General features: G+C 37.0%; 2 protein-coding genes across 2 annotated transcripts in view; one reads left to right on the forward strand and one right to left on the reverse strand.

The window, feature by feature from the left end:
* Positions 1–26,192, reverse strand: part of LOC126367003 (dedicator of cytokinesis protein 3) — a 69,974-nt gene extending 43,782 nt beyond the window's left edge. The window contains exons 1-4 of the mRNA XM_050010352.1: positions 26,006–26,192; positions 23,265–23,348; positions 22,701–22,894; positions 18,770–18,918 (exon numbers count right to left, since the gene is read on the reverse strand). Coding sequence (XP_049866309.1) covers positions 18,770–18,918; positions 22,701–22,894; positions 23,265–23,348; positions 26,006–26,042 — 464 coding nt within the window. The 5' untranslated portion in view covers positions 26,043–26,192. The remainder of the gene's footprint in view (positions 1–18,769; positions 18,919–22,700; positions 22,895–23,264; positions 23,349–26,005) is intronic.
* Positions 154–17,509, forward strand: LOC126367065 (innexin inx3). Its single transcript, XM_050010458.1, has 9 exons — positions 154–411; positions 4,699–4,886; positions 13,636–13,832; positions 14,080–14,202; positions 14,490–14,585; positions 14,702–14,812; positions 14,972–15,108; positions 15,300–15,447; positions 15,604–17,509. Exons 2-9 carry the CDS (start codon positions 4,724–4,726, stop codon positions 15,787–15,789), a joined length of 1,161 nt encoding a protein of 386 aa, XP_049866415.1. The 5' UTR covers positions 154–411; positions 4,699–4,723; the 3' UTR covers positions 15,790–17,509.
* Positions 26,193–27,044: the final 852 nt, after the last annotated feature.

The raw sequence follows: 27,044 nt of genomic DNA on the forward strand, positions 1-27,044 counted from the left end.
CGATGGATCTCTGGGCTACTGACTACTGTGCACTCAGTTGGTGTGCGAGCGAGAGCGGCACACGAGGAAGTAGGAAGTGCGAGGGAGAATGATATAGTGCGCACACGCCGCAAGTTCGGTAGTGAACACGGCGGCGCGGCGGAGACGATCGCTGCGCTTTCCAGTTTGTGTTGCCGACCCATGAGCAGCTGGTGTGTCGTGCGCCGGCCCCAGTTGCCACTCGTTTTACCCCAATCATTTGCTTCCATTTTATGACATATTCTCAACTATATCATGACGTAAACTAATGTCAAAACGTGCTTTTTAGTAATAGTGAGGCTGTGTTTGTTGTGTTGTGTAAAGACAAACCGTGTGATCGTAAAGATTTGAGAAATCGTAGGCGCTGGATAAATAACAGTTAGGTTTAAAAAGGTAAGTTGTGTCACAAAAGCTTAGTGGAATGGATCGAGACGCGCTTAGCTTAAAACTCCTATCGACGACGCGAGGAATGCTGTTTGACAGCATACATATGGGCATGTGCGGGAACAAAAGCCTTGTGCATAGTCATCCCAGTTCTTTTTATTCTGCTCGCTTTCTTGCGAGTCGGGGACGGTGTGCGGGTAATGAGGAGACAAAAGACGAGTGGAAGCGACCGATAGCGATATTGTTATGAATCAAACGCGATAAGAGGTGTTAGCACGAGGATCCCACAGGTAGCGGTGTAAACCCCATTTACCTGTGCTGAGCAGGGGAAGGGACGCGGTGCCATTTACCGGGAATAGTGATTTGAATAGAATGGACCAAGCCACTAAAGGTTAAGCGTTATTAACGACGAAATAGTACCACGTTTGTAGCGTACTTAAATTGCAAAATATTTAAATGTTCATGCTATAATTGTCGAAGTAATGAATACAAAAGTAACGGTTATGGCATCAATAAAATATACGTGTTGAGATAAACTGGAAACTGTATTAGCGTTAATGACACAGATATTTCGGTTATAAATGATTAACCACGGAGCAGAAAACCTCGAATTTGTGTTAACACGTGATATTTTCACGGTCCATGGACCCTCATTGAAGATGTTCCGGCCAAGGACACTCTAGAATAATGAACAAAAAGCATAAGCTGCTTGCTACCTGGTTAATTTAACTCGACCCGGATATGATGAATGCAATTCATTTTACAATGCGTATACAACTGAAAATTATTTCCTTCTTAAACATGTCAACGATAAACTCATTACGTTGTTGTTGTCGGAATTGACTTTATTAAACTAGGTACTTAACTAATTATCGCTGTTCTTAGAAAAAAGTAAAGTTCTTCTGGTGTCACATTTTACAATTTGACGAAATTACAATCGATTTTTAATGATGCAACATTATGAGTAAGTAGAATCATGGCACACAAAAACACGAGTCTTGTTTTGTGCACTTCGACTTCAAAAAATAAATACATAAAGGTCAACGTATAAAGCTGAATTTTAATAATCAGATTTAAATTTCAAACGAGGCGTCTGGGAAATTATGAGTTTCCCATATTGGAACATGCGATGGGTGGTGGTACAACAGGGGCATGCCAACAGTCCGTGCAATAGATTCCTGTCACGGGCGAGGGAACGCCACCTGCATCGTTGATGCTCCCGGCGCTAGCCGATAACCTCTTCAACTAGTTATTTATGTCCGCGTGATCCCATTTTAACTACTCACTAAAACCTGTGAATATTTTATCGATTCTAATAAATTTTTCGTTTGCGTACTCGGTTGTGTTGTCATGTCATAATATATGTTTGTTTGATTTCTGATAATTGCAACATTGTAGGTAATTCTGTAGGTACTTGTTAACTAGATGCTTATACAAATTAAACTTGACTATTAAAGATGTGATGGAACTGTCTTCAGAGATATTAAGTAAAATTCTAATTTGCTTTGGGAACGTATCATTGCGTACGCATCGCACGCGCTATCAATTAACCCGCATAAGACGTAGGTTACATACGTAGTATACGTGTATTTGTTTACAAAATCTTTGAACTTTTAACTTGATAAATACTTAGGCCATACGATTGTCGTATGTTGTAAAATATTCTTGTAACATGATATTATTTTTATCAGAGCGTGAATTTCAAAGCTATCAAGAGAGAAACCAATATGAAACTCAAGCCGTATGCAACGCTGGCACAACCGCAAAGTACACCAAGCGCGTTTCCGCATCAGTCGATATTTTATCGATGACGAAAACCAGGCACAGTCACTACGGATGCGATCCGAGCTTATCACTTCAACGTATTACGAGTTCTAACCTAATGTAATGAATTGTGAACGCTCGTGTTCCCATAGTTTCAGAAGTAAACAATGTGGGTGGAACGACGTCGGCAGCCAGCGCAGTCAATGGGAGTCAATTATGTTAGACTCGATGAGACGTCATCGGAGCGGGCTTCGCGCCGCGGGCGTGATCCGAGTTACACGTAAATTACAACAGAGGCGACAACTTGCCATTCACTCGTGCACCGCAACTTACCTAACCAGAGCGGCCGTTTCGTGTCATTAGGCACGCTTTTACTGGTGGTGATTAACTTCAGGCTATTGTCCGAAGGGTATCGATACGAGATTCTTTTCCCACGAACGAGTTGTCGGCTTTGTGATTCTTTAGACGTGTGATGCTCAGACGGACGCGCCTCTCGTCCACCGCAATTAGTGTCCATTCAGAGACCAGTCGACGCGTGCCGCCTGACTTAAATAACTGCCAGTAGTACAGCAGCTGCATATACGCGCACAACAACTTGTTATCAACTCTATTAGTCGGGAAAATAACACGTAATTTTCGAAAGTTACAATCCGTCTTGGTTTGTTACCAAGTTAACTATCGTTCACGAAACCCAAGAAACGTGATAAGAATATTCATGAACGATTAATGCTAATATACACTTAGTTGACATGTTTTTGGTACACGAAATTCGTAGAACGACGTAGTTTGACAGGAAAATGACCATTAGTGCAAGAAGGAAACAAAAAGCTCTCATATTTCGATGATCTAACTAAATCTAAAATAGTAAAGATAATAAGTTAAGCTAGAACACGAAGAACAACCTGACAAATGGTCGGCGGCAGCGAGTGAGTGAAACAAGGATATAAAGTAAAAGAGCGACACAAAAGGTTCAGGGCCAGAGCCCACCAGAGTCTGCGCCTGTCATAAACACAGGAATGTACTCATGCACCCGCTCCCGCTCCCCGCAACTGCCCTACTATCAGTCACTGCGTTAACAAATAGTTGTACACCTCATGTGTCCTCGTTTTGAAAATTGAGAACTCATTGACAAAATGGGACGGTCATTAAAATTGAGACATAAGTACAACACTAATTATAGCAACGCCACCAATACTTTACAATACAATTAAACAATTGTATCAATAGCTTCATTTAACTCGCTCGGGTTTTAACGAGATGAAATTGGAAAAAAAATATTTCTCCCAAAACTAATCGGTTGTCGAGATCACGACGTGCCAAGCGGCACCGATTGTCGTCGCGCAAACTGGTTTCCGCGTAAAATTCGCGTTGCCAGCGATGCATCAGCACAGGGTCTGGGAGCAGGGCGAGGGGGGCGGGGGCGGTGGAAACGCAGGAGGCGCACGAGCACCGGCCGGTCGACGACCCGTGCATGCCCTGCGCCGCACCACTCGCCTCCACCGCCGCTGATGCTAATACGATTACGAGATTACGTTAGCGAAATTCATAAAATGCTACGACAACTACATTATTCCGATAATAAATTTATTATACAATTGCCCTAAATACCAAGCGACACGCACTAATTGAAGTGATTGCTTTAAGATGGCAATTACGCCTGGAATAAAATGCTCGTCCCGTGCTGTATCAGGTATCAAAACAACGGTTCCTCGATAAATTGTCCTATTAAAGTGATGTTACTATGGCATTGATGAATTTATCTTTTGCCCCTACTGGCGACCTGAATAGCGTATGTTGGACACGCGATACGACGTAGAAACAGGATCAAGAAGTCCCCAAGGTTGGATCCATTTGTGATGAATTGTCTCTTACACTGTACTTTAAGTACTCTATCTGAGCATTCAGTACTAAGGAAATGTAGCGGCAATAAATTCATAACTGACTCACGACACGACCAATGGGATGAACCTTCCTATACAAAAGTCATAAGTGGTCAATCGGAGAAAAAAATGTTAGATTATAAAAAGCGACGGTTAGTTCCTAATGCGGGGCGTGGGCGAGAAGTAGCACGTCGTTAAATTATGTGTTGAGGTCATTGATTGAGAAGACATGGCTCTGGTACTTGAATCTATACACACTAGTTCCCCATCTAACGGTTCATTATCGGTAACGACATGCTTTTCTAACACAAGAAGTTAGGAAACTCCCAGTGTCTTTACTGCATAGTTATCGATATTGATCACGAGTAAACGTAGCGTCGTATCGTATCGTTGAATAAAGCCATCAAGTCTAAACTAGGAGCCGGCACAGCTGTTACACACATTGGAATCAAAACTGAATGTAATAAACTTTACAGTTTACGTTCTAATTTGGTATTGGTAGCGCATGGCACTTGTCACTGCATCGTTTAGACGGCGTAGATTTATTTATAGTAGGGTTCCCTGTATTGCTCCCTATTGTGTTGTAAGTTTATTTCATTATTTCTGTTTATTTTTTCTAACTAACTAAAATATTGTTTTTTTTCTATTTCAGAATTTAGAAAACAAACAAATCCAAAATGGCGGTGTTTGGTATGGTCTCCGCGGTGGCGGGCTTCGTCAAAGTCCGCTACCTCATCGACAAGGCTGTCATCGACAACATGGTGTTCAGGATGCACTACCGCATCACCTCCGCTATATTGTTCCTGTGTTGCATCCTTGTTACTGCCAATAACCTTATTGGTAAGTACCACCTCTACTACACTCTTCTACTCGATGACCCTTTATCAGTCAATAATGGCACTTTATGTATTAATTCAAATTTTGATTTCAAAGATAAAAATTTTGGTACATAATCTACCTAAATAATACTAAAATATTTCAAACATTAGAATTAAAATATTTAATCATTTCGACAAATTTTTGTGGAAACTTCTAGGAACAATGGATAATTTTGCATAAATTGTAATACATAATAAATAATGTAAACCTTAGGTAAATATTGCGTTGAGAATATGAACAAAATATTACTTTTGTTGTTCTGAAAGTAAATTGAATTTAATACGAGAGAAAAGCGAACTGAAAATCTAGCGAAAGTTAATTAGAAATAAGATCTAATTAAGCAACCGGGTTTCCATTCATGAATTCGGAATTGACCTGATGGGCGGTAAAGGTTATAGTAACCTAGACACAACAAAGAGAGCACTCATAAAAGATAACAGTGGTCGCGTAACTACCGTAAAGTGAGTCATTTTCAGGTCATTGTTCAGAACGGGTGTGAGGGAACACCGACTTGTAACAGTTACCCAAATTGAGACGTCATGTGAACAAATTGCTTATACAAACAAATACACTGACCAGTGAATACGTGATAAGATTGAATTCACTGGAGCGCAACAGGTCATTGAACCGCATGATGTAAATTTTGACATGTCGTTGGTAACCGGTGTACCTACAGGTGACAATTGCAATTTGAACACGTTGAACTCCATTTAACTTTTCTATATTGGGAATGATGTAATATTAATTTACATACGCATTCTCTTTTGCACAATTACAACCATTATGTAACAAGGACTAAATATTTCAAACCAAACTTATCATTAGCAAACGATTTTATTTTTAATATATGTGGCCTTCCATATCACATGGATATTCTGACGACACGCCGGTAGAGGACGTAATGACTGCGATTAATGACGCAATTATATCCATTTAAATTTAAAAATATCCGGTAACTATCATCATTACGGTGTGAAAAAGTGATCTTGGGATAAACTAAGTTGCACTCTGCAGTACAGAACCAACAGAAGCTACTCCTGTATTTGGCTTCTTATCGTCTCTGCCGTGGCTTGTATCTAATAGGCCTTAGCCTAAATAGTTTTCTTTGTCTCCTGGTTATAGGTATATTTTGTAACACTCCGTCGTAACCAATAAACATTTGTTACTTAGATGAAGTCGATGTGTTGCATAAACTTTATGAGACGGCATTTTAAATTAACCGGAAATCTTCACTAATAACGCTGACATAATATTGGCTCACGGTTATATTCCCAATTGGAGTCCTCAGAGCCTCAGAGGTACATCCATCGCATGATGAACAATGTACCCATGCTTCACTGGGCTTATTATATTATTGATAAATATATGCAAATGTAATCAATTTTTATATCACTAGCATTATTCATTTTGCCTTTTAAGTGCATATTCAATCTTTACACACACTCGTAATTTTGTGCAGAGGATCCTATTGACGACTCCGTGATCAAGTGGGGAAAGACCGACTCAAGTGGCACACAAAATGATATCACTGGCATTGTTTATGTTCTCATTATCGCGTGCCCGCATTTGACGAGCCACCGACATTCAACATACTACTTAACACTTAATAGCCACTCCACCCAACTACCTAAGCACTATTAAATGCCAATTTAAAATCAATAACTACGCTTCAACATCAACTATTATCTACTCGATTCTGTTGCTCGTTATTGAAAACTGGATTGCAAACCACAACTCGGGTTCACCTAGATAGACTTTTAGTCCTTTTTATTCAATAACTGGGGTAACTGGTTGAAACACCTGATGTTTTCTGTTTTGTAGAATCTACCATCAAGTTGCTCTAGAAAGTTAAAGAATTGTCTCGAGGACAGTATTTAGAACAATAAAGTGCGCTCAATACTTGTTTACTCGTTATCTACTGTTGTACACGACGCTCAACGGGTCATTAAGACGCACCTTGCCTGTATCTTTCCATTGAGAAATTTCCAACAATTGTATGAAACTCAGAAATAAAGTTACAAACTAAATTATTTTAGAGATTATTTTGAATCTAAATCCAATTTCTTATGACTCTTGAAACAAAGTAAAGGAATCTCATTGAACAACATACATCCTTGATAACCTTAAATGCCAATTACAATAATAGCAATCGATAATTCTTCTATATATATTTACGCTTAATATCTTCTTATCCCACTTCGCCATTCTAACTGGCAATGACACACAATGACACTTGTGTTAGGTCACGTCTCATTTCTTATGCAGTTTGTTTCCTAGCTGCAAATTAGTCAGCCGATGCTGCAGTTCGTGCTTTTGTGCCAATGTTGCATCCTAAACAATCACATGTGTCTCAGGTGTTCGTTTATCTAAACATGCTAGTTCTATTTCGTCACCTGTTGCTAAGGTTTCTAAAGATGTGAATATTGCTGTAGATATTTATGATACAGAGTAACCATAACCATACATGGTATAAATAGCTAAGCTACTTACTAGAACTACGAATGTTGCATTCGTTTGTAGCCACTCGTAAAACTAGAGTTATAAAGTGAAACGAACTACGTTTATCGGAATTATGTTTTGTAATGTGCGTTGGGCCGGTAATGTTGATTACATGAATTTCTTCTCGTTGGTAGTTTTAAGCTTAACAATGGTACTGATTCCTGCAGACACGATTTTTAATTTAGTTCGACAGTTCTAAGACCAGCTTTATCTCTGTTTCGCACTCCACGTAAGTCAAGGAGGGCACTATATTTAAAACAATGAAACTAAATTTTAGGGTTTTTAGTGTTATCTAGATTCTAGACAGTCTTAAAACTAAAACTCAGTAATTCAATTACTATAAGTGCTAATACTTTAGTCGTCAGATTCGTAACACTCAATTCATTTGGCATTGAGAAATTACATTCACTAACATTGCTTAGAAAGCGTTGCAATAGGTCAACATCGGGTACCGTACAATCGATAGGAGAAATCCATATAAGTATGCGGGCTATCGACTGTGTCTACAAAACTCTATACCTTCATATCGGTGTAGTTGTAGAAATTGACTTAAAGGAATTTGGACTGTATACAATGATGAAAATATTTTTGGAAGTAAATTGGAAGCATGTCCTTATAAAATGCGTAGGTGCAAGCTAAGATAAATTAAGTACGTACTTAGGTACATAAATAGAATAAGTTAGAGTGCATAAAATAATCATAAGTTTCACTAAAATCAAGTAGCTGACAATTTGACATTACACAATTAAAAACAAAACAAATATTCGGTCGCGATGCAGCGGAAACGACGTAATCTGATGTTGTAACCAGCAATGATGACGAGCCAATGTAATTGTTATCCAGTGTAACAATTTATTATCCAAAATAGGTAAATTGTGAGTTAGGTTTGTAACAACTTCAAATATATTTTCATCTACCTTTATACCGAAACACGTCTACAAATAAATCCTATTGCCATATTCAGAGAAACAAGCCTACATAAGGTCAACCTGCAGATATTTAGATCATCATCTCCCTAGCCCAGTAACCCTGACACCAGGGTTGATGAGGTTGGTAATTCACCTCACAACCCACACGATAGAAGAAGATCTCCCTAGCGTTGCCCCGTTTTCACAAGGTCCGCTTACCTAACCTGAAGGACCGACATTTTCACAAAAATTTTTAACAAAAAAAAAACCGACTTCAAACGCAAAACTAAAAAGCAATAAATAAATTTACTTCGCACAAAGTAATTAGTACGTATTTTCAATTAGGTAATTATTTTATAAATCTGAAGCCGGTGCCAAGGAAATGCTACAACGAAGTACCGATTTATATATTTTTCAATACTGATTGTTTTGTAATTTTTTGTTTGACATTGTTTTGTAATTGCTTTGATATAGGTATTAAACAATATTGTGTGTACATAGTAATTTGATATTGTAGTAGGGTTGTTGTAGCATCTACTTGGCACCGACTTCAGAATTATAAATTAATTAACTAATTGAAAATACGTACTAATTACTTTGTGCGAAGTAAATTTATTTATTGCTTTTTAGTTTTGCGTTTGAAGTCGGTTTTTTTTTTGTTAAAAATTTTATTTTATTTTACGATTTTAAGTGATGGTTAGACCGAGCAAGGATGCAGACAGACAGATTTTCTGATTTATATTCATATATAATAATATAATATATTATTAGTAGTGATCACAATTATTATTGATGAACATGTTTACACACACACACTCACACAGGCGCTAACGCACACGAGCACACGCGCACGTACACACGCACACACACAGATACACGCACACACACAGACACACGCACGCACACACACACACACACACACACACACACACACACACACACACACACACACACACGCGCGCGCGCGCGCGCGCGCGCACACACACACACACATGTGTATGTTTACATACACACATGTGGTTGTCAGTGGAAGCTGCTATCATACACACTCACGCATACATATAGATACAGTAGATTTCGCGTGGTTCGCTCGCTGCTAAAGCAGCTCGCGTGTCCTGTTTATTCGAAACTGTCCCTCTTCGTATGGCGGCCATCTTGTTTTTCCGCCATTTTGTTTTTTTTCACCGGCGACAGAATTTGACCAAGATTTAAATGGGTGTCGTGGAAACAAACAAAATCCAGGTGCAATAGGTTTGCCAGACCGTAGAATGTCTCCCTGATTGGGAGCAGTTTTCAAAGATGACGTTCCGATCACACCCCTATACATCATTTTTACCCCCAAGACATTTTCTGGAACAACAAAATTTTGTATGGCGGCCATCTTGTTTTTTCGCCATTTTGTATTTTTTTCACCGGCCATTAAATTCGACCAAGATTTAAATAGGTTTCGTGAAAGAAAAATTGGTTCAGGTGTGATAGTTTCGCCAGGCCGTAGGGTGTCACCCTGATGCGGAGCAGTTTTCGAAAATCGGGAAGTATTTCCATACTTAACATGACGATCCGATCACAACCCCGATATATATTTTATATCCCGAGACATTTTCTGAAAAAACAAAATTGTGTATGGCGGCCATCTTGTTTTTCCGCCATTTTGTTTTTTTTTACGCGCTATGGAATTTGACCAAGATTTAAATAAGTGCTCTGAAAGAAATATTGGTTCACGTGCGATAGTTTTGCCAGGCCGTAGAGTATCTCTCTGATGCGGAGCAGTTTTTGGTGACCAGAAAGTATTTCCGTACTCTACATGACGTTTTGAGTAAGCGCCCCATACATTATTTTTACCCAAACGGGCTTCTTCCAAAATCGACAAAATTTTGTATGGCGGCCATCTTTTTTTTCCGCCATTTTGTTTTTTTGCACCGGCGATTGAATTTGATCAAGATTTAAATACGTTTCGTGAAAGAAAAATTGCTCCAGGTTGTATAGTTTTGCCAGGCCATAGGGTATCTCCCTGATGCTGACCAGTTTTCGAAGGTCGGGAAGTTTTCCCGAAGCCTAAAGATCGATCCGATCAATATGACTTTACAAACGCACTAGTCGCTCCTACGATTTTTGAAAATTCCCCTCGATTTCTCTGGTCTTCCATCATCAGATCCTGACTTCCTTGACATGGGACCCCCTTGGGTATATCTCCTTTCAAACAAAAAAAGAATTATCAAAATCGGTTCATATACGACGAAGATATGCCCGAACAAACATAAAAAAAAAAAAAAAAAAAAAAAAAAAAAAAAAAAAAAAAATATACGGTCGAATTGAGAACCTCCTCCTTTTTTGAAGTCGGTAAAAACGTGTTATATTATAATTGATTAACTGTATAACGATAACATAATTCTTATCTGTCGTTTTTATGTAGTTCAAAGCCATTCCGGACAAACTTATTAGCATACTTCTTTTCAAGTAAACACATTTAATTGCGTTATTTTTAAACTGAAAACATACCATAAGCTAACGATTCCCCATTTGGATTGTTTTTTTTCCTGGACTAACAACGTATTTAAATGACTTCAAAAGTATTAGCTGCTCTTATTTGCAAAGTATGATTGCTTTCAACTTAACATATAAACAGTGCGTTTAGGTTTAAACCGTAGAATACATATTCTTGCGATATTCCTTGTGGCAAGAACGTCTTATCAATAGGTACCTAGAGGGATTTATTAGTAATAACTGTTATACCTACATAATAAAGTTTGTAAGTAGCTTGCCGTGACCCAGTATTGCAGTGTGCAACGTGCAACTCATACAGCCCGGCCGAAGTCTTATCACACGTGTACCATTGCTTACTTTACCAATCTAACTGCATCAGTTACCATAACAAGAATAACCTGAATCGATGCATGCATTTGCAGACCTTCGATAACTAATAGATGTATTTGATTATTTAACAAGTTTGATATCGATAAGATTAAAACTGTTCAAGGGGGAGAATTATCGTTTTAATACACTTCGTATTAACAGTGGCTGCAAGTTGTCTTTAATAACTTGTGGTTCTTTCCACCCCATTAGCGATTACAGGCGTGAATTTATGTATGTGTATTGATGACAGAAAAGGTATCCTAAACATGAACCACTAAAATATTTGACCTGAGGCCTTAGCAAACGATTGCGTATAACGACATGTTGTCACCATAATGTCAATTCCATATTATTATATCACTGTCATTATGCAACTTGACCAATACCCCATTTTAGTAAATCACACTCCTTTTGTCCTAAAAGACGTATAATCATCAAAACCATAATTGATCGTAATATACCTATCATTTTTATTCTCATAGAAATTGTCTCGGCTATCTCACAATCTCTTAAAATTCCAAGGTCGTGATGGTCTCATAACTGTGGAACGAAAAAAATCGTACACGATATCTTCATTACGATATTTGATTTGTTCTTTTTTGTGGGAGGTTCTCATCGCCCGTCCGCGTAATGTTGAAGTCGAAATAATAAATATCCATCACATGTTTCTGAACTCTGATTTCAATGATATGTGTTAATGACGATAAATGCTCGTTGAGGAGTAATTAACTAGTACTGAGTTGTGAATTGCCACCTTGTTAGACATCTAGCCTGGTTAGTACTCGAGATATAGCGGCACTTGTGAGGGTGTTTGTTTACCGGTGAGCATTCGCTTGTTAAGTTACTCCCTCACCGCGAACATTCAGCTGCAATGTAATGTTATAGATCCGAGCATTACATCGGTGAATGAGGAGAACTGTTAATAAACAAATATGCAGTATTGTAACGTAATGCTCAAAATGGAATTATAATTATTACATTACAGGGGAATGCTCCCGGTGAAGGAGTACCTTTATGTATCATTTATGATTCGATTTTGAGCATTACATTACAAACTACCTCCCTGCCTGACGAGCACTCGCCTGAAATATCAGATTACATTACAGATTCGATTACGAGCATTACATTACAAAAGCATTTGCCTGTAATGTAATGCTCAAAATCGAATCTTAAATGTTACATTACAAGCGAATGCTCACAGGTGAAGGAGCACCCTAACGTTGTGAAATATATTTAAGCTTCTTTCTCAGCGATGTCATAAGTCACCTCACCTCTCCGCTCATTATAAGATGATTATCGTGCGCATTTTATTTCAAGACAATTTATGACTTCTATACTTTTTTAAAGATTATTTGTAAAAAAGCACATCTACCGGTTACCCTCTTTGACGCGCAGTAAGTTTATAGATATTTTTATTTGCACAAGATAAGTCTATCTAACTTGTCATCGCTGTGTAAACAGGAGTGGCTGAGAATTTCATAGAAAAAACTTTTTCCTGACAAAAAATACTACTATTAACTTGTAACAAATGATTCATTACAGTCAGTTCTGATCTCTAGAAGGGTTTCCTGCCGTAATATGTCGCTTGGGATAATTATTGTAGGGACCATACAATTGCCACAAACTTCATATGGCATTGAGCAATTTACGAATACAATATTCCAACAGACGCAAAGACCCACCTTCTATGCTTTGTTTGTTGTTGACATTGAACATTGAACCGAACTCGTATGAATGAAGAAGGTACCCCTGCTGTAGTACAACTGTTTTATAAACATTACGTTTCTCATTATTCATAATTGTAAAAGACATGCGATTTCGAATAAATAGATGACTCTTTGTAGGATTCGCAGGATTCTACAGTTAGCTTAAGAAACAAGGAAAATGGACATACACTTTGATCACAACACATTTGTTGCAGCGATAGCTTCGTAGACTAAAACACAGCGCAGGATCTATCTATACGGTGACATGGTTTATTTATAGATTTAAGTATAAATATAAGCGAGTGCAATAAAGTATGAGCGGGCCCTCGCTACGGACAAGGTCGTTCGAGTCACGGCAATACGATGGCGGCAGGTAGGGGCAGCTGCAACCATTAGCGGCATATTGCCGCCATCCGTTCAGATGCAATGCCAAGGACAACCATATATCGACCAGTGTATTTCAATCATAAGTTGAATTTTTCACGCGACCAAAAAAATAATAAATCCAAGATTTAGCAATCCGAAACCATTAACGTTAATGACGCACAGATCGATCGGTTTTGCAAGAATTGTTGATGCTGACTCACGCACATACGAGCATTGTTCTCGATACAACAGCTTAGCTACCGCAATCAATCACTGAGAGACTTAAACTGTATTAATTAATTTTAAACATGAAATACTAAATATATTTATATAATAATAGCAGGGAAAATTACTAAGGAGAAATTTTGTTGATTTCAGGTGAACCGATCTCATGCATCAACGACGGCGCAGTGCCGCCCCACGTCCTGAATACCTATTGCTGGATCACTTACACCTTCACGTTGCCATACTCTCCTGCAAAGGGCATCGTACATCCAGGCCTCGGAAACGACTACCAAGAGGAGAAACGCATCCATGCCTACTACCAATGGGTGCCATTCATGCTGTTCTTCCAGGTAAACATAAAACGAAAATGGTTGTCATGTTTGCCGCATTACAAAATGTATGCAATGCTAAATCCTTGACCACAAGACCTTTAATATGGAATTCACAGGCCAGACTGAGTAATTTAACACCGCCGGTCCTGCCAGTAATTTGTCTTGAAGCCCACTCGCGATGTAAATGAGGCATCTCCGAACAAATTACATAATCATTTATGATCATATGACACACGAGACTCACGTGGTTGCTTTGATATTCCAGGGCTTGCTGTTCTACATGCCTCACTGGATATGGAAGAACTGGGAGGAGGGCAAGGTTCGCATGATCTCAGACGGCATGCGTGGCACTACAGCTGCCATAGCCGATGATAAGCCTAATCGCCAGGTGAGAATTTACCCCAAAGAATATTTCAAATGTTTTCCACTGGCAAACGGTCAACCAAGACCCAATTAACTAATAAATGACATGTGCTAATTTTGTGCAAATCATCCACCAAGTGATCCAATTGAGATAATATTTAGCTCTAATGAAACTTGATAGACGTTGCTAATGAGAGCAACGAGATGAATTAGATCGGGTAGACGTTACATAATAATAGCCTTGTCAGGAATGTGAATATAATGTCACTTTATCAGAGAAGACAAGGTTAAGTATGATTTCATGTTTTACAGAGTCGTCTTGTCCAGTATCTACTCGATACCCTTCACATGCACAACACATACTCGTTTGGCTACTTCTTCTGCGAAGTCCTAAATTTCGTCAACGTTGTAAGTATGGTTCAAGATATTCAAGTTATATAAACCTTTCTGTGCATTTTTCGCGTCACTTGTTTTTTATCTTAAATAGAACATTTGAAATATAAAGAACGTGTTACAATTTCCAGGTCGGCAATATCTTCTTCCTAGACACATTCCTGGGTGGTGCCTTCTTGACATATGGCACTGATGTGGTCAAATTCTCTAACATGAACCAAGAACAGCGGACTGATCCTATGGTAAGACCGTCTCTACGTATTAATTTATTACATTTATTTATTCCCCCTGAGCATAATTTATTGAGTAAAATTTCCATGAAGAATTTTAACAAAGAAAAGGAGCTTCCTCTTTTCCATAATGTCATACGTCACATAATGTAAGAATTTATATGTTTTCAGATCGAAGTCTTCCCCAGAGTAACCAAGTGTACATTCCACAAGTTTGGTGCCTCCGGGTCGATCCAGAAACACGACGCCTTATGTGTTCTTGCCCTGAACATTCTCAACGAGAAAATTTTCATCTTCTTGTGGTTCTGGTGAGTTATTTTCGTCAATTGTTGAAGTGTTTTAGATGAAAGTTATGAGACAATTATAGCTAAACAAAAGTTGCTCAACGAGAGAAAAAGACATAAAATGTTGCACTCGGATGGTATTTAAAACCGTTACTCCTATCAAACCATCCTATCAAGTTGATGTTTGTTGCTGAGGTCGTATTCATCGTTTCCAGGTTCATTATCCTGTCGGTGGTATCCGGCTTGGCCCTCGTCTACTCCACGGCTGTAATCCTCCTGCCGAGCACCCGTGAGACCATTCTGAAGCGCCGCTTCCGCTTCGGCACCCCCAACGGTGTCGAGGCTCTCGTCAGAAAGACTCAGGTGTGTAACCATAATTATTATGTTCATTGTGCTAAATTTTGTCCCTTTATTCAGTAATCACCTTAACTAATCTGAAGTAATTGACTGTGATTTATGGATCATCAATGTTTTATGAGAAAAAAGGAAATATTTGACTGAGAATGTAATATTTTCCAGGTGGGAGACTTCCTGCTTCTGCATCTGCTAGGGCAGAACATGTCTCTCCGCGTATTTGGGGAAGTTCTAGACGAGCTATCACGACGGCTGCACCTCGGTTCCAACCCACCGTCAGCGCCATCGACTCTTGAGATGGCGCCTATATACCCCGTCATTGACAACTACTCGAAGGAAACCGAGACGTAAGCCGAACGCACACGAGCAATATAACTTCTAAATCATACTTTCAGTAATAAAGCCCACGACTGTCCCAGTTATGTGTTTTGAGAAATCATTATAATTATCATTACTAATTTTTGACGATTTTACAAGTAACACGATTTGGATTTTTCAAATCACGTCACTGTGACATTTTAGTTCCTTATCTTGAATTCAGTATATTGCTCTACGAGCCTCAAAAGAAAGTGTAAATGAATGAGACAATACGTTACTATCTATACTATTTAGATGCAACATTTGATCATTCTATTGCACTTATTCAGCGAGGTTCTGTTTCATTATTTTATGTTCATTTCGAAAGTTGCTTTTATTATGTAAATTGGTGGCAGGAATTGCAATAGGCAACTAAACAACGTTCATGACATTCCTTCTAATATGTTACGTAGGCAAAATACTAACTTTATCAGCCACGATTTGCCGTAAATAGCGCGAGCTTTAACTCTAGGTCTCAATAAAATTAGTGTAAAATTATTTTGATGCATGAAAAGGTTTGTGAATAAAAAAAATAGTTAATAATCGGAATTGACGATGTGAAATAGAATAAATAGGAATGTAAAATGTAATGAATAATTGAATTTATTGTTATTGCGATTTGGTGAAGACTGTTGTGTAGGAATGAATCTTTTTGGATCATTTTTTATTGTCTGTTGAATGAAATAACTAAAATTTGCGGATGATAAGAATAAATATTATAATATTAGATAGGTGTAAGATACAAATGACAATTGTGAAATGAAATGCGACTGTTTTAGAGGGGCATGCTTAGGCAGGGTAAAATTAACACAAAACTTGATATTATACATATTATAAGCTGTGTAACTACAGATATTTTATTATATTGACATAATGATGAATATTTTAGATTTTTATGATGACGTAACGATAAAAGACATATCACCCACTCAAGATATTAAAGCATTTTAATAATACGTTTGCGTTGTAGTAGATTTTAGCTTTATGTTCCGCTTGTTAGATGAAACATGATAAATAGTTTGTACAAGAATATATTCATATCAATTATATTATTTTGGAAAAGTCGTATCTGTATAAAAATTGAGGGAATTTTAGAATATATATTGTATTCTAATAAACGTAGTACAAACTGCTTGTTATGCAATTTCATCATTAAGTATATCAATTTTCTTTTAGAATTAGGACTTCGGTGCAAATTATGAGGTGTTTTGTGTAAAAATATATTTTTATACTCATGTAATTTACTCGAAATATTGTGCCATTGTAGCGAGTTCGTTTCGAACGTTTGGAAAACACCAGGTTTGCATTTTCCACCATGCTATAGAAACAACACATTCGAAAAGGACCAATATTTCTATTCCTTGTTATGTAAACTGTAGTGTAGACGTAAGGATATTTTCAGTCATATTAGCCATATTCATTATGATAGGACGTAGCTGTTACAGTCTCCTTGAATCTCGAAAGTTTCCTTGCGATAGCTAGCATAATTATAATACGCAGTTACACTATGCCAGACAACGCAGTATACCTGTGACATTGAGTATTTGTAATCATAGGGTAAGACATATTTTATTATTGACATTATATCATTCCTACAATAGTTGATAGTATCCAATAATTACGTACAATTAGGAAGACTGCTATTGTGACAATAATACACATTACTTGTTTGTAATTTGGTTATATTGTCTTGGAATTAAACAAATTTAAATAATTTCAGTGTTTTATTTTTTTAAATATTATACTACACTATTTTCAGAAACGCCCTTATCCACTCATACATTCCTATTATTTATTGATAAATACAAAGTAGTAAACATGCAATACTTACCTGTTAAATTCTTCTTTCGTTAAAATTATTCTAGATTGTGAGATGGTCCATCATCCTCAAAAATTCTACTAGTAGAGTTTGAAGAGAAAGGCCTAGGCGAACATACCACGATAAAATCCAGGACCATTTAAATATAAACCAGGTCAATAGTACTCTTAAACCGACGAGCATGCGTGAAGACATTCATGAGAGGGGAAGAAGCGAAAATGGTACAATACAATACAAAAACGCTTTATTGCACATATACACATAACATACATAAACAGCCTATATACGTCCCACTGCTGGGCACAGGCCTCCCCTCAATCAACCGGAGGGGGTATGGAGCATACTCCACCACGCTGCTCTAATGCGGGTTGGTACACATATAAACACAACACTAAAACAATTACACAGTTCCCAAAGTGGTACGTCAGGGTTCTAGAAAAATGGAATAGGCTAGTTTCCGACTAGTCAAATCAGTTACTTTTTACTAAACGCCATAACACGAAATTACTATGGAATTTGTATGAAAAGGCACACTGTGACGTCATAGAAAACGTGATAAAATATCGGACTTATTATTACGAGTATGTTTCTTTTGATTAAAATTCATAAATAAGTTAAATAGAAGAAAAAAATGTTTTTCGTCAGTTTTAGATCTGTTTTTATTTATAATTCTGAATTTCATAATTTATTTTTGACATAAGAAACAACCCAATTCCATGGTCAATAGTACCACTAGGGGAAATACGTGTGATCTATGTGTAAAATTCTACTACATCCAGAAGTAAAAGTAAAAGCGCGTAAGGACCCAAAGCAGGCTCCTTTATCAACTGGAGTACCTATGTATGCTGGTTTGTAGCTGCGTTAGTTTGTGCTTGGTTGACGATAACCTAATGCGTTTTATACTAAGCTGTCAGTCTTTTAAAGCAGCACGTCCACTTGACTGAACGGAGCGTCGGCATACGGTCCTGGGTTTGATTCCCAGTGGCTATATCTATAGTATAAAATCATTTTGAAATCATCCGATTGTCCAAAACGTAAGATAATTACGACTTTGGAGGGCACGTCTATACTCGCCTACTGTACTCTCCGCTTTGGTGGAAAGCGGTTACGATATCGCTTACGAAAATGGAACGTGAATGAAAATGAACCACTCACCGATTGCCCCAGTCGAGTTTGGCGACGAGCTTCAATCTCAACGCGCGAGTCTGGTCCTGGGTAAGGGTGCCAGCTAGCAACGCCCTGCGACCGCTGAGCAGCTCGCGCATAACCTTCGCCACTGCGCTGAACCGGTAGGTTTCACGTTCCTGGAATAATACGTGGATATGTAATCTACATTATATAGCATCAAAGGGTATGCAGAGATATATAGTATATACGTCACACACCTCGCCAACTACGTTTAAGTCCCACGCAATAGGGGCGAGCCTATTGTCATTAATCTAGCAGCTTATGTCGAAATGCGACTTCAATACGCCCCCGCCGGCTGAGACGAACAGCTAGGATTTCCCAGCGATAAAAACACGTAAACGTGGTAGCAGAGTTGGTGACACGCTTGCCTCTCACTTTGAAGAAGGGAATCTAGAACAGGCCTAAACCAATGATTGCCGTATAACTTTCGAATTAATGTTTGGATCATAAATTATTATCACGTGCTCAGCGGTGAAGAAAAACATCGCGAGGAAACCTACATTCCCGAGAAATGCATTTTCGGAGGTATGTGACCTAATATGTATTGGGCAGGTTTTCCCTTCGCGGGTTGGAAACAGGCAGTAGCCTTCTGTAAAAAATCGGACCTGTCAAATCTTCAGGTTAGGTAAGCGGACCCTGTGAAAAACGGGATAATGCTAGGGAAAGAAGAAGAAACCCAATGCGTCCCAGACGGTGACGGAATGGAATAAGTCTAGGAATAATAGGAACTAATAAATCAAGGATAATTTTGCATTCAAATGTGCTAGAAACCCTCATTCTATCGGTCAACCTCGAATAACGTATTGGAAATAGAAATAGAAATGTTGTATTGCACCATGTGTTCGTACAAATTGTGGTGTTATAAAAATACAGAAGTATTATCGTATCAACATGGACCCGGTAAGGGCACTGCAACTGGTAGACAGGACAACATACTTAATTATTAGTCAGCGATACAACTTGTATTTATTATACTTACTATATTTTAACAATATTATTGCATAAAACGTTGCCAATTTACTCCAAGTCCAAGGTCCCTTATGGCAATATTTCACATACACAGGTGTCTAATTCGCAAAGCTGACTCACAAGTTAGGTAAGCTCGTGAACGGAAGTACCTATTTGTACAATACCTGTATCTGTATGACTAACACGCGAATCCATTTCCTCTCCAGAATGAATGAAATATGGTATTTAAATAATAAAAGATATGGCTGGTGAGGTAAAAATCATTGAAGATTATACGGTACGAGTGTATAATTGATAAATAATGAAAGTTGAGTACATATGCAACGAAATCAATTAGAAATCAAATTGAGTAGACATTGAATGAAAGTGTGATTTCTGTCCTGTGTTAAATGTACCTCTCTGTCTTTATCAGTTGTGTCCGAAAATAATAAATATTTCTTTCTTTAAATCTTAAAAATATGTATGTATTTTTCTTCTTTCGTGTCGATGACAAATCGAACAACGTGATTTATAATTTGTCAGCCCAATATGCTCAATATGTGCAATATGTAATAAACTATTTATTTTATAGTACAAACATACATATATTTATTTATTTGCAAAGAAAACAGACAGTACACAAAATACAGTATTATAAAATAGTACACTGATAATCCTTATAATAAGAGAAGGTAAAGAACATAGGTACTCCATCCAAAGCGGGAGGTCTCGTCTGAAATTGATAGTTATCTACTCGTATGGCGTTAGCCACACCAGGCTTTACAAATATGTATCCAGGGTGCGCAACCAATTAACAGCCTCACTTTCCTCCTACGGAAAAGGGCCGTTAAGTGACATTTGGTTGTTTTTGAACTAATGATACCATCAGATTCAGTAAAGTAAGCTGCGTCGAGCCATCTGATCGATCACACACCACACTAATCCACGTTCTACTCGGTGTAGCATTCTCCGTGCTACTTTTTAGGGAAAAATAGGGCAGTGTTTTCCCTCTTGCCTTCAGCCCCAACACCATCTCACCTAATCATTTCATCTGATCGGTCTTCTTCTATCGTGTGGGTTGTGTGGGTGGATTACCAACTCCATCAACCCTGGTGTCAGGGTTATTATTGAGCCGCCATAGGCCACTGACAGGGCTCATGTAACGACTACGTACTTACATCTGGTCGGTATATTATCTTTATTAGTTTCAGAGATACGGAAAGCATTTAGGACGTTAAGTTTAGTTATTATGACAGAAAACCTATTATCCTTCATTTACTCTGCGTGCCCAAACCAACTTAACATTCCCTTCTCAATCTCGGTCACTATATCGTCTATTCCACCACATCTCTCTCTTATCACACTGTTTCTAACTCTATTACTCAATTTAACACCGCAGACGCTACGCAACGACCTCATTTCTACGGCATTAATAATAATAATAATAACTTTTATTTCGGACCAAAATCCATATCGTGTTAGTGTCAAAAAACTTAAAAACTATGTTAGCAAGAAACTTAGTATCTATTCTATTTACAATTTACAGCATATGTTGCCCCATGCATTTTTGTCCAGTGGCGTAAGACAGGATATTTCCACACTCCCCGCCACTGCCGCCAACAGACTGTTGGAGCTGCCCCGCACCCGCGCCTATACGTAATTAAGCCCAATCTCATGCTTCTTCTACCATACTCAACATTCACTACCGTACTTCAGAGTAGGGACAAGTGCTGCGTTGTAAAAAATAAATAATAAAAAAAAAAAAAAATATTTCAGACAGATGCCCATATTTGTTAGTATTACAAAAACTTAAAAACTATGTTAGTAGTGACAAAACAAAATTTTAATTTAAATATTCTACCATCCCCGAATCTTTGCATTTGCCTCATTTACTGAATCACTCAATTTTACTCTCTTTTATTATTCATCACATTTACCATCCGTTGTAAACATAGTGCTCAAATACACTAATTCTTGATCAACCTTTTCATTCCCAATCGTAATTCTACATTCAGCCACAATCTCAAATCAAATGAACTTTATTGGACAGAACTAAATTTCAACAATCAGACAACAATACAGTACAATTTGCTCTAGAGCAATTTCTTCCAGACTACCACCAAAAGGAAACAAACATCTCAATCTCTTCTCTTTCCAACACCAAAACTTTCGCCTTATTTGCATCGCTACAAAGTAACGATATGATGTAAACAAATTAGCAATTAGGCACGTGTCATAATCATAATTAATAATTCTAATAAATCATAAACAGAAGTTTAAGCGAGTAAAATGAGATATGATATGACAAACAATGCCTGACTCATATGACACGAGACGGAGAGAACAAAGCTCAAATACTCATTGCAACGAGGTGATTAGAAATGCTAATTAGCTCATGTGTACTTAGCTCAATTTCTAAGAAAAATGACATTGTATTTTAACACAACAGGATTATGGCTTTTGTCTCGACGTAATTAGACTAAATACTTTTCAAGAATATGACTGTAATATCTTCGTTAATTTCAACATCTTTTCCGCCGATTTGCGGATCTGCGCAAGCGCCACTCGCGCACCGAAGGTTCCATACAAACTGCCCCAAATTATCAAAGATAATCTAAGTAACGCTGTAACTTTGCCGTTGAAAAATTATTGTCTCCATATATCGACATAGGTCGCGATTAGTTTACTAACTGCAAATAAGTATGCAAAAACATGTTTCTAATGCCCCTACGAATTGTAAAAAAAGGCAAACTATAGGCGTATCTTAGGATCGCATTGATTTAGAAACCGCAGACATAAGTAGGTATTAGATGTTAATATTAACTTGATAGGTACCTCCATGCGTATCAGACAGACGGACGGACGATAAACTGACCACATAAGGGTTCCGTTTGCCTTTTAAGGTTCGGAACTCTAAAAAACACAACACAAGATAAATTCAAACACATACCACGTATAGTTTCTTCCACAGTCGCGCCCATTCTCTCAGCACACAAGCGATCTCGCGCACCAAAGGGTCGTCTTTCAGCTCGCATATAGCCGTGGCTCCGGTTCCCTTGATGGTGCAAGGTCTAATGGAGATGACAGCCGCAGGGAATATGCCCCACGCTGACCTATTCTTGCTGCTAAAGCCTCGGTACCAGCCTGGAAATGTAAGGAAGAGAATGAGTCTTCCGAATGAGACAAAAGTGATCCTATAAGGGTTCAGTTTTTCCTATTGAGGTTTGGAACCCTAATAAAATAATTTATTTATTATAAAAAGACACACAGAATAATCATCAAATAATTAACACTTAAATTATAATCGAATTGTGGTAAAATTTTGGTCTCTAAAACTATTGAATTTTAAACTACACTTTTTATTAAGTCATTTTCAATTAATGCTGCTGTTCATATTTGTAAAAAAAAAGTAAAAATACTATTCTTAGGAGAACTTTATATTTTACTTAACAAGTATTGTAACAAAACCTTGTAAATTGAGTTTCTTAATATATAAAAAGCAATGAGTATTGACCTCCATTTTCCTCCAATATTTGAACAGTCTCGCCAATTTCCAGAGGTAGTCCTGATCGGACATCTCCCTTCCAGTTAAAAACGGCTGAAAGAAAAGTATATACTTGCATAAATTAAGGTTTCTTTGTAGTTTCTATGTATGATCTATGTCCTATGAATTCAATGACATTGCACATAAAAGTTTAATTTGGCTGTATTTATAATTCACATTTTAATTTATATTTTGAGAGTTGGAGTCACAAGTACAAACCGCGCCATCTTGCGGTCGAATTAAAAGCTAAAAACAAGTGTTGCTTCATTATTACCATGTGAGGATTCCAACAATCTATGCATTTGATATGATATTAAAATTGGGTCATAATTATAAATTTAGTTTTATCAACTGAAATAGATTCTGGATCTGCCACAATAATCAAATATTGTAGTGCGCACTAACTCACATTCTAATAATAATAATGTATTTATTTTGGGATTTTGCAGTATTTAATAAACGGATTGTCCAAAAAAGTAAGATGATTCTGTGTTTCAGAGGCCATGTTAAGCAATTGGTCTCGGCTATAACACCTCCACCAGCCCGCAGTGGAACAGCATGGTACAGCATTACTCCCTCCTCTACATACTTTATCTGTTTGATTGAGGGGAGGCCTGTGACCAGCAACATGACGTTATATTAAGAAGATTATGTATGTTATTTTACTCAGGTGGGGAACAGGCGTAAGTATGTTATACAGGGTGTTAGTGACATCGTAACGAAAACTTTGAGGGATGATTCAGACCATGATTCTTGATTTCTTGTCAAAAAATTCATGTTTTTTTTTGTGTTTTTTTCTAATTATTTTCCTATCCATACTTTTGCGACGGAAAATTCCACTTGATATCAATTCAGAATCATGGTCTGAATCATCCCTCAAAGTTTACGTTACGATGTCACTAACACCCTGTATAGGCATGTACATTTTCTTTTACATTTTTAGTATCATTCAGAAAAGCTCTGTCCAAATCCTATTAAGTAAATTGGAATATCCGCAATATATTGCAATTTTGTGTGTATTTATAACTGTTGCAACTATACAACACCGAAAATGTGTCACACTACATATTATCACAGGTAATAAGATACCTCCATTGAATTGGCTCACCACCATTATAGATGAGTGACTTTAAGAGGCCACTTTACTTAACCTTTTGACCTCCAAACACAAGTCCAAGTGCCCATTATCTATGTTTACGGATCATGTTTTTATTACATAAATATTTTACTTATAAATTCTGTGTATTTTAACAATTGTTTTAATAATATACTTTATTTTATTTCAACTAGTTACCTTTACATAGTACAGTATTTACTTGTACTTGTAAAGTAAAGCACTTAAACATAATATTTTTTTTTATTCTTTGCTTAAAAAAATATGTTGTCATTGCACTTCAAACAGGTTGACCTTATTTTTTACTTGACAAAAGTCAACATAAAACCTTCAGCACAATAAATTGCATATTATAACTATTGCCAACTTAACAACTTTATTGCATTGGAATAGGTACATAGAGACAGTAGCAAAATAAAAGTAGGTATGTAATTTTAAACCTGAAGTAAACACAGTTCATTCAGAAATTTTATCCTTGTATTTTAATGCTTTGTCATTTACTTTGAGGTCAAGGAGACGGCATTAAAGTTGTAAGACCAAATCTCCTTTTAGAATCCAAACCCTGATGTTTATCTGTTGTGTCTGGAAACCTCCGCCTTACAAGGATAGTGTTATTCTTAGCAAATGCTGTTCCAAATATAAAGTTTCTCCACCTTGACATATATCTGCCTGCATTAGCATAAAAAATATCATTAATTTTTTTATAAGCCTATCTCTATGTATAGATGCTAGTCTTATACTAGAAAATGTCCTAATCATACTAGGAGTATGGCAATGCTTGAGGCATGACCTTTTGGCAGTAAAAACTTCCTTTAATTAAAACAGGTACTGATTAGATTAGGACACATTGTCTTATGATCATCACATTAAAGTACCTACCTAATTAGACATGATAATCATTACAAAATACAACCTAAATATACAATTTATTTATTGCGGCAGTAAAGGTGCCATGCTTGGCCTTAAGTATTAGTGGTGGTAGTGTATTGGTAGTAGTGTTTTAGTAATTCCATAAGTTAGACACAAGTCCATACTATTCATACAATAGAAATTATGGAAAAGTAAATATTTACCTAATTTCTTATCAGATCTAACTGTATTCTATGCAATGTTTATCAATCTTCTTACTTAATAATCACATTTTGTTACTTTCATTTTACATATCTACTAAACTACATGTAAAGTAGGTAGCTGTGACTACTGACGACAGGTAAAGAAAGGAAAATCTGAAGGAAAGTGAAGTTTTCCTTTACTTAGTTATGACCACAATAGGGTAAACATAAAGCAGTGAAAATGGCATTTTAAAATTAGTCAATGTAAATAAACAAGGCCATATTCGGCGTCTCGTGATGATAATTATATTTCATTGTTCAAAATATTAAAAAATGCAAAGTTTCTACCTATAGCAAAAGAATAAATTCGATTATTTAGGTATTATGCAAATTTAAACCCACGCAACGGAAGGCCTGGGCCTCATGTACATTTACATGAGGGCAACTCGATATCTACAGATTTATTTAGAATTCACATCATGTAATTACATTTCCGCTGTTCTTGGGCAGGATGTATCGCGGCGATTGGAAAACGTCAAACTTACCGACGGCGAGTTTAGGAGTTTTCGACGGCACCCACATCCTTGGGCCTTCGCGTCGCCAGTTTTGGATTCCTCACAGATTTCACTCACTGAATCATCATAAACGTATTTGTTATTTGCAATAAAAACAACAAAACAACACTGAATAAAAAATATAACCAGTTGATTGATTGTCAAGCCGGACCATAGACTAAAGTTATAAAACAATACAAAAAAGCCATGGCTATTGCAGAGTAACTAATTTAAAACTGCTACTGCCATCTATGTTTCGTATCCTAAATTATAAAAATATTGACTTACCTTACTGAAATAATTGTAACACATGATACTGAAAATTCTTACATTATATTAATTAAGTTCAATTCTGATTTCCATTCTTGTCGTTACTTTTTATCAATCTTCTCCTTATTCGATATATCGCCATCAAAAAAATAAAAAAAACATATTTGCCTCACAGTGCTCTTCAAAAGTCTTCTGCATTGGAAAACGTGTAATGCTAATTAAATATAAAGAGAAAGAAAATCAATACATTTTACAAATAAAGCTCATTTTATATTATGTACCCTAGAATCATCTAACAAATAGTTATTGTTAATAAAAAAAAAGCTAGAGGTAGCTCAACGTGCGATATTAGAGGTTTCAACCTTTCGACCCTTCTTGTACCCAACGTCTAAACTCTATGAAGAATGTAAAGTTTTAACCATTAATTTACCAATGTAAAAAATCAGTAGCGGTTTGGCTATTGAATTTTAATTATGACGAAAGTATCTATTAGACATAATTAAATAGAAGTGACATGCACACACACACACAAGGTTTTATAGATTTCATATTTTATTTTTAAGAAATGTTTTATGATTTAGACTATATTTAATTAAAGTTAACTATTACTTTTATTTTTTTTATATATTTTTTTTTCTTGACCATTACTTTCTGGCGGTGGAGGCCTGGAGTACTAAAACACAGGGTATCTTAGTTTAGGCTCCAGCCTCTACAAATATGGTATTTTTGTATGTATTTATGTATTCATGTGTTTTGTAGA

The sequence above is a fragment of the Pectinophora gossypiella genome, chromosome 5 (assembly GCF_024362695.1).
Source record: "Pectinophora gossypiella chromosome 5, ilPecGoss1.1, whole genome shotgun sequence".
Taxonomy (NCBI): Eukaryota; Metazoa; Arthropoda; class Insecta; order Lepidoptera; family Gelechiidae; genus Pectinophora; species Pectinophora gossypiella.

What these genes read in the sequence shown, in the direction of transcription:
- LOC126367065 (XM_050010458.1), top strand. Translation starts at nt 4,724, where the DNA reads ATGGCGGTGTTTGGTATGGTCTCCGCGGTGGCGGGCTTCGTCAAAGTC. An exon ending in TACTGCCAATAACCTTATTG is followed by an intron (nt 4,887 to 13,635) that starts GTAAGTACCACC and finishes TGTTGATTTCAG; the next exon opens with GTGAACCGATCTCATGCATC. An exon ending in AACAGCGGACTGATCCTATG is followed by an intron (nt 14,813 to 14,971) that starts GTAAGACCGTCT and finishes ATATGTTTTCAG; the next exon opens with ATCGAAGTCTTCCCCAGAGT.